The 8,174-nt window shown below is 37.1% G+C and overlaps 1 protein-coding gene across 1 annotated transcript; it reads left to right on the top strand.

Moving 5' to 3' along the window:
• Positions 1–5,047: 5,047 nt before the first annotated feature.
• On the top strand, positions 5,048–5,650 carry LOC148554068 (uncharacterized). Its single transcript, XM_088494965.1, has one exon. It carries the CDS (start codon positions 5,048–5,050, stop codon positions 5,648–5,650), a length of 603 nt encoding a protein of 200 aa, XP_088351091.1.
• Positions 5,651–8,174: the final 2,524 nt, after the last annotated feature.

The raw sequence follows: 8,174 nt of genomic DNA, 5'->3' as shown, positions 1-8,174 counted from the left end.
TATTCTTATATTATATTTTTTTCTGTCATAATTTTTGTTTTACTCATTTGTGCACTTTTTATGTCCCTATTTTCAATTTTTCTTTGCTTGAGGACAAGCAAACTTTTAAATTTGGTGTTGTCGCTTCGCTTATAGCTTTGTTTATTTTAATAGTATCAAAGGGAGGCGAATCATCTTCACGAAGGAACATAACCTGAAGAATGAGACGGCTACTAAGATAACTGAGGTGATTGGGTTCCTTTTATTCTATATTTTCTTCCGTTCTGATTATGTTATATTCCTATTTTTTGTTATTTTACTTGAATGTCTGCATGATCTTTAGTAATTCTAAGTCTTAGGTTCTAGTTTAATTCTGTTATTTTGAAATTTTAGTTATTTATCTTTTAATTAAAGAGATGTCTCATGTACCATTCACTGAGCTTGAATCTAAAAAGAAAATGAAAAGATGTGATGTTTGCATGAGAAATTGAGTTGTTATTAAAGAGTAGTCTTATTTAGTTAAATGTGGTGGTATTATCTGTGATTCTGAATGTATGATATGAACAGTGCATCTTTGAAGTTGAATCAAAGAATGTTGATGTATGAGGAACAAGAATTTAGAGAACTATTATGAATTCTCTGAAGTAAACAAAAGCTTAATCCTTGAAGCAAAAGAAACAGCAAAAAGAAAAATAAAAGCAAGGTCCAAGGTTCTGAGCATTAATGACTAGGGAGGTCAGACATGATTAAAAGTTCAAAGAGTTGTTTCCCTATCTATATGCTTGTGGTGTAAATGTGTCAAGTAATCCTTGAGACAGAGCACTAAGAATCGAGATCAAGTGCATTTAACAGAGTATGCCAAAGGCTTTGAGCACTACTGTCTGGGAGTAATTGAAGGAAAAAATCAGAACTAAAGAGAGTTCCCCAATTAAGTGCTTGTGGTGTTTTGTGTCAAGTAAAGCGTGAGACAAAGCATTTAAAGTCACGGCTAGGCTCAAAGTGCAAAGCACCAAAGAAAAGAGAATGAAAGAAATTTTGTTATGTTCAAGGATTAATCCGAAGTAAAAAGATTAGAGAATTCATAATATTATTCAGATTCTAATTCCGAATTACAGTGACATTCCTTTTATTCAAAGGATAGTGAGATGCCAAAATTATTCAGGATTGTAGTATATAAACCCCACTTTATGAAGATACAGGAGCTTAATTGAACACTCATTTCTCGTGCAAATTCACATCCTAAGACTATATTAGTTTTGGTTGCTTGAGGACAAGCAACAGTTCAAGTTTGGTGTTGTGATGCGTGAGCATCTTTTCTATCTTTTTCTAGTGAATTTGCATTTGAATTGCTAAGTTTAATCAAGATTTAAATATCTTTTAGGCACTATGGATGCTACTTTGAGTTGTGTACAATTCTGTTTATTTCAGGTAGCATTCGGTTGGATTTGATGGAGTTTCTGTAGAAAAAGAAAAGAAAGTGAATGATGTTGTCAACTCTGACCTCTCCGCACTCGAACAGAAATAAATTGAGCTACAGAGATCCAATTGACGTGATTCTAGTAGCATTGGAAAGCTAACTTTTAGAGCTTTCCAACGATATATAACTTGGGATTCACCAAGTTAGGCTCCGGAAGAAGAACGTGCATTGCAATTCACACTACCTCAGCCACACCTGAATGTGAAGTCAGGCGCCAATACAATGATGAGCCATGGTCCCCATGCCAAAGAAAAAGATGCATTCAAAGATTAATTTAGATTTTTTATTAAAACTTTTATTTTAATCACAAATAGGAAAAAATATTATTTAGTTTTAGAAAATATATTTTACATTAATTAGGACTAGATATAAAAGGGAAAAGAATCAGCCATTGGGGATCTCTCCTTTTCTTACCTCATTCGGCACTTTATAGTTTTTCAGAACCCTAGTTTTCTCTCTGAACCATGAGCAACTAAACCTCCACAGTTAAGGTTAGGAGCTTTATTTATTCTATGGATTAATACCATTACTGTTCTATTTTACTTCATGTATTGATTTCAAATTCAAGAATTGTTTTCGTTCTTTATCTTATGAATCTGGGTGGAACGGAAGTATGACCCTTGTTCTATTTGAGTTCTTGTAAAACTTAGAAAAGCTCTTTGCTTGACCAATAGTTTGAAAATAATTTCTCCTAAATTTCTAATTATTTGGACTTAACGGGATATGTGACATATAATCCTCTTATATTTGGGTAATTAGGATTTCTGTGGCATATAAACTAGAATTGAGCTTAACCCTTTAATTGGAATCAAGTGACCAAGGAATTGGCAGTTGATGAAGGTTAGAGGAGACTAAAAAGGTCTCTAAGGAATTGGGTTTAGTCACATATAGTTTGCCATGAATTGAATCTTGCATGATTAAACTAGTTGGTAAGAAAAGTTAATCCGGAAAATAAATATCTATGAAACCTTAACTATTTTCTCCATATATTTCACAACCCGTTTACTTCTTGCTTTCTGATTTTCTGAATTTATTGTTTGATGCAATTGAACTCTCAAAACACCATTTTCTATTTGTCTGACTAAGCCAATCACTCAATCATTGTTGCTTGATCCATCAACCTTCGCGGGATCGACCCTCATTCACTTGAGATACTACTTGGTACGACCCGGTGCACTTGCCGGTTAGTATGTGGGTTATAAATTCTGCACCAGTAGCTAACTGGGTTGCATTATATATATATATATATAAAGGAAATCAAAAGCGAACCGGTAACCCTAAAAAAATTCGGCCGATTCCGACAGTTCATCGGTTAATCATTGGTTTAGCTGATTCTTAGATTAATTTTTTGCAAGACGATTTTATACCTCAATTGAACCAGCTAGATAATTGAGTTTCTAGGGGTTTACGCGGATCAGATCAGATTGAATATGGCCGAAAATTTGATCCGATCCGCACAATTCCCATCGGATCGGATCGGATATGATATCCGCGTTTTTTAGTGTCGGATCAGATCGGATATCAGATATATCCACATAATTGAACCTTCTCTTTTTAATCATATTTATATGTAAAAAATTTAATAAAAATATTTCTTTCACAATTTTAAACTTATTTATTCCTAAAATATTTTTAATCAAACTTTTCCTAAATAACAAAAATAAAATAATACAATATATGAATAATAATTACTAACTAAAACAAACAAACAAGTAAATATAATAACAAACATATATATATTTATTTATTTTTAATTGTTATTGTGCAGATCTGCGGATCCGCGGATTGGATATGCGGATGTAGAGCAGATATCTACGATCCAATCCGTAAAGAGTGCGGATCGAATCCTATCCGATCCAATCAATCTGCGGATCGGATCGTATCCGTAATTTTTGGATCGGATGCGAATATTTACTGCGGATCTGCAGATACGATCCGATCCATGAACACCCCTATAAATTTTGATTGTTACAATCTAGCCAGTCCAGTTCGATTTTTAGAACACCAGTTTATATTATTTCACAAATCATGACTTGTGAATTGACTAAGACAATATAAGAGTGACAAACCTATTTGCCTCATACGTAGCCATACGAAGGCTTGATTTCCAGTAATAGCTGGATAATGGTAGAGAAGAACTTTTAATGTATGTGAGCGAACGAGTGTGTGAGGGATTTTTTATTTTAATAAATAAAATAAATGTAATATTTACCAAAATAAGTATTTTTTAGAGAGTTTACCGATTAAATTTTCTTGCTATATCTCGTTTACACTGTAAACGATATATATATATATATATATAAGAAAATATTCAGCATCTATAAAAGGATGTGTAACCCTTGGTATTCTTCACACACATTTCATATCCTTTCTCTGTCTCTTTTTTCTCTCAAAAACAAAGTTGAATAGCCAGTAACAATCCATTCATAGTTGTGCTTCTTTATCCGAATTGTCATATGAGAAATGGCGACAACGGGGTGACATTTGAGTGTCACGATCCGATATTTTTTCGCACTCAGCGTGTGCAGACGTTGTCGGATTTGAAGAGTTTGATATTTAGCAAGGTTGGTGGGACACAAGCGAGGGAAATCGGAAGGGTGGCGTACATGTTGTTGGCACCCATGGGAAATGGAGTCTTCCGGTTTCGACATTTCCGACTTCACGGGGACGAGCATGTGCGACTGATGTTCAACATTCATGGGAGGATCATGTGTGAACAGGTAATGGAGCTGTCCGCCGAGGTGGGTCACAGTGGTAGAGGGAGTTCCGCACAGGACACCTATGTGCAGGACGACCGACTTCTCGCACCACCGCCCATTCATGTCGCGATTCCGGAGCATAAGGCAGAGGAGGGTGAGGAGGAGTCGGACGAGGATTACGTGGCGAACAGTGGAGACAGTGAGTCTTCCGATGGTGGCAATGAGGATGAGTTTGTGCCGGAGACACCTGCAGGGGCTGTGCCGTGCCATGTGCTACCTCCACCTCACCCGATTTCGGCGCTATCGGCTGTGCCAAGTCACTATCACAGTTTAGATCTGGACGTCATGCATGAGGATCCCGGTTTCTGACACCTGTGGAGTGGATTACAACCTAGTCGGCGGTGTGGAGTTTCGGGTCGGACACAAGTTCAGAAGCCGAGAAGTGGTGTTTCAAGATGTGAAGAACTACAGTATTCACAGGAGTGCTGAGTACCGGGTGATAGAGTCCGACCGGTTAAAGTACCATGTGCAGTGCCGTCAAGCCGATAGTGGGTGTCAATGGAGCCTTCGTGTGGCCCTTCGTCAGAATCTCGGATACTGGTATGTTCAACTTTAATTGTGAATTTGAGTAGTTTTGTATGATATGTTATTTTGTTTATAGATGATTTGTAAGAATAAATTTTTTGTTGTCATTAGGGAGGTTCGGAGGTTTGGTGGACCACACAGCTGTCTGGCACCCACCATGTCTCAAGACCATTGTCAGTTAGATAGCAGTCTCATCTGTAGAGTCATATTGCCCTTGATTCAGTCCAACCCGTCTATGAGTATCCCGGTGTTGTAAGGTGCGGTCCAGACAAGCTATCACTTTAAACCGTCATACAGAAAGGTGTGGATGACAAAGCAGAAGGCAATTGCATGGATCTACGGTGATTGGGAAGAGTCATACAACAAGGTGCCGAAGCTGCTTCAGGCACTACAGAGCTGTTTCCCCGGCACCATATGTGACCTACGCGTCAAACCGTACTACGAAGGACACCTCGTGGTGTGTGACTGCTGCATGTTCGACAAAGTATTCTGGGCTTTTCCATCATATGTTGAGGCCTTCAAGCATTGCAAGCCATTCGTCTCTGTAGATGGCACGCATTTGTATGGTAAGTATGGTGGAGTGTTGCTTATAGCGGTGGCGCTAGACGGCAACAGCAACATACTGCCAATTGCTTTTGCCATTGTTGAGTCTGAGAGCACCGAGTCATGGTCGTTCTTTCTTACTAATTTGAGGCACCACGTGACTCCACAAGACGGCTTACTGGTTATATCTGACAGATCTCAGGCCATCAAGGCCGCCCTAGGAGCCGATGATAGCGGGTGGCATCCCCCTAGGGCGTTCCATGCTTACTGTATCAGACACATGGCTACGAATTTCATGACCCGATTCAAGAGTTTGTTAATTAACATACCAAAAGATTTAACAAAATTATTTAACTCAAATACATAAAAAGACATTTCTCACCTCGCAGCCAGCGGATACTGATCGATAGACGCCTTTATCTGGTGGACACCACTGGAGGAATCTCTGATAAATCCAGGACATCAACAACGGAGTACAGCCAGCGATATCCGTGACGCCCTACTAAGCCGCCAAAGAAAGGGACTGATACGTCCAGACCAGCACAGCCGAGCCCAGGAAAACGCTGTACACTCCGCAAAGTCCCGGAGCAAAGGTAGCCATCGAAGGTGCACCAGATTGTTGGACTTGTCGGTCATCAGATACCCTCCGATCAGTAACATGATATAACACCTAGCGTACTGTCGGAGGGTCTTGGGATCGTCTGTCTGGGGCATCTGGCGGACACGATCCCGTAGTCACACAAGCTTCAGGGTGAATGACTCCTTCCTCTACGCCGCCTGCTGTGCTGCCACGGGAGGCCTGGCACCAAGGAGCTGCTCCACCAACGCCCACGTCTCCGTGGTGTACCACCTACCAAAGTCACGGAGGCACCTCCGACGGGGTTACCGTGTGCGTGTAGGCCTAGGTGGTATGCCACATCCTGCAGGATGATAGTGACCTCACTCCACGGAAGATGAAACGTGTGCATCTCTGGACGCCATCGCTCCACCAGTGCCGAAATCAGGGAATTGTCAAAAGTAAAATCCCTAAGCGGCACTGTGTCACCAAATCCGGCCTCAGTCAGATACGGGACGATGGCGTCCGGTGGAGGTAAAGTATGGCTCACTCGTTGGGGAAGTAGAAGGCGAAGCCTCTGAATAATGACAACCAAAAATAATTTTTAAATTATATAAAATCATTAATAACTTATAGATTTTTTTTAACATTTTCAAAAATTAATTTTACTTTTGATAATATTTATCTCTCAAAATTCTCTAGATTAATGATTTTTATTGTTACTTTTATTACAAATTAAATAATATAATACAACAAAATAAAGTCTTAAATTTCTAAGAAAAAAATATCAAAATTTATTAATGTAAACAGTGTTATACTATAATGGCATTAAATTTATAAATACTAACAACATAGCACAGGGATATCAGAGTTCCAAACTAATAATATTTATGTCATACCAACCTAATACAAGCGCATAGAGTACTAAATTAACAATACATGTCTAACTCCTAAATTATTTACCAACGTTCCAGATCTTCATGACTACCTTAACAATGACAACATCATTAAATTTAACAACCATAACGAAACTAACCTCGAAGTCGGCCGCCCCGGCGTAATGTGCCGTCTCGTTCAGCCTGTTATATCCCCGTCATTCCCCACTTGGCGCGCCATCACTGTTTGGGTCAAAGGTATAGTCAAAAATGGTTAAAAGATGAGAGAAAGATGTTGACAAAGTCAAACTGGGATCCGGAAGTCGGCCGTGAACAACTTCTATATATAGGCGCGCACGGGTCATATCTCGTTTATAATGTAAACAAGATGACAATGCGTAAACGAGATATGGTAAGGGAATTTAAATCGGTAAATTTAAAAAAAAAAATATTTTAGTAAATATTATATTTATTTTATTTATTAAAGTAAAAAATATATAGAAAAAAATAGAAAAAATCACAAATTTATAGGATAAACTGATCTCAAAAACTATTTTCAGCAGACCTTTCATTAGTTTTTAATGAAATTCTGATAATCAACAAATAAAAAAAAAATAACGGCCTTAAGAAAAAAAAGGGAAACTCTTAAGACATATAGTTTCAGCGTAAAAATGAGTCTTACTATTGTAGTCACTTGTTTATGTATGTGAGACTCAGGTTGGTTATGAATGTTTACGAAAAGGAAAACTATTAGAAATATGTTGATGCAACTATGGAAGGAAATCAATATTATATCTTTAGGAAATAAAATAAAAAAGATAATAAAACTATGAAAGAATAAAAAAAATGAAAAATTTTTATTATATGTTGTATTTTTTTTTTTATTAAAAATAAGGGGACTTGAATCCATAACTTCTTAAGTGAATATAGAGAGATTATGTCAATTAAACTATAACTCTTTAGCATGTTGTTATTGTATTTTATGAGAGAACAATGCTACCTATTTATACTAATTACTAAATTAATTTTAAGTTTTAAAATAAGGGGTAAAGTACTAAATTAGTCCCTTATGTTTGGGTGTAATTCTGTTTTAATCCTTAAAGTTTAAAGTATCCTATTTGAATCCAAAAATATTTTATTTAGCATCAATTTAATCCCACAGTGAGATCAAAATTAAATAATTAATGAAATGTCCTACATAACAACAGTACAAAAATAAATGCGACATGTACAAGCCGTTGATGTATCAATATATTTATTTATTATTTTTCTTATAATATAAATAAAATATTTTCTATAGAACTAAAGAGAATGATAAATAAATGTATTGATACATCAACGGTTGATTTTGTGCCTCTAGAGCTTGTACTTGTTCTCCAGATTATCGATTTTGTTCTTGTACTGTTGTTATGTAGGACATTCCGTTAATTATTTAAGTTTGACCTCACTGTGGGACTAAA

This window comes from Arachis ipaensis, chromosome B7 (genome assembly GCF_059453495.1).
Source record: "Arachis ipaensis isolate K30076 ecotype BB chromosome B7, ASM5945349v1, whole genome shotgun sequence".
In the NCBI taxonomy this organism is placed as follows: Eukaryota; Viridiplantae; Streptophyta; class Magnoliopsida; order Fabales; family Fabaceae; genus Arachis; species Arachis ipaensis.
Note: the sequence above shows the minus strand (reverse complement) of the source record. Positions and strands in the feature narration are given on the sequence as shown.

Excerpts from the sequence above, each read along its gene's own strand:
- LOC148554068 (XM_088494965.1), top strand. The coding sequence starts at position 5,048 with ATGACAAAGCAGAAGGCAATTGCATGGATCTACGGTGATTGGGAAGAG.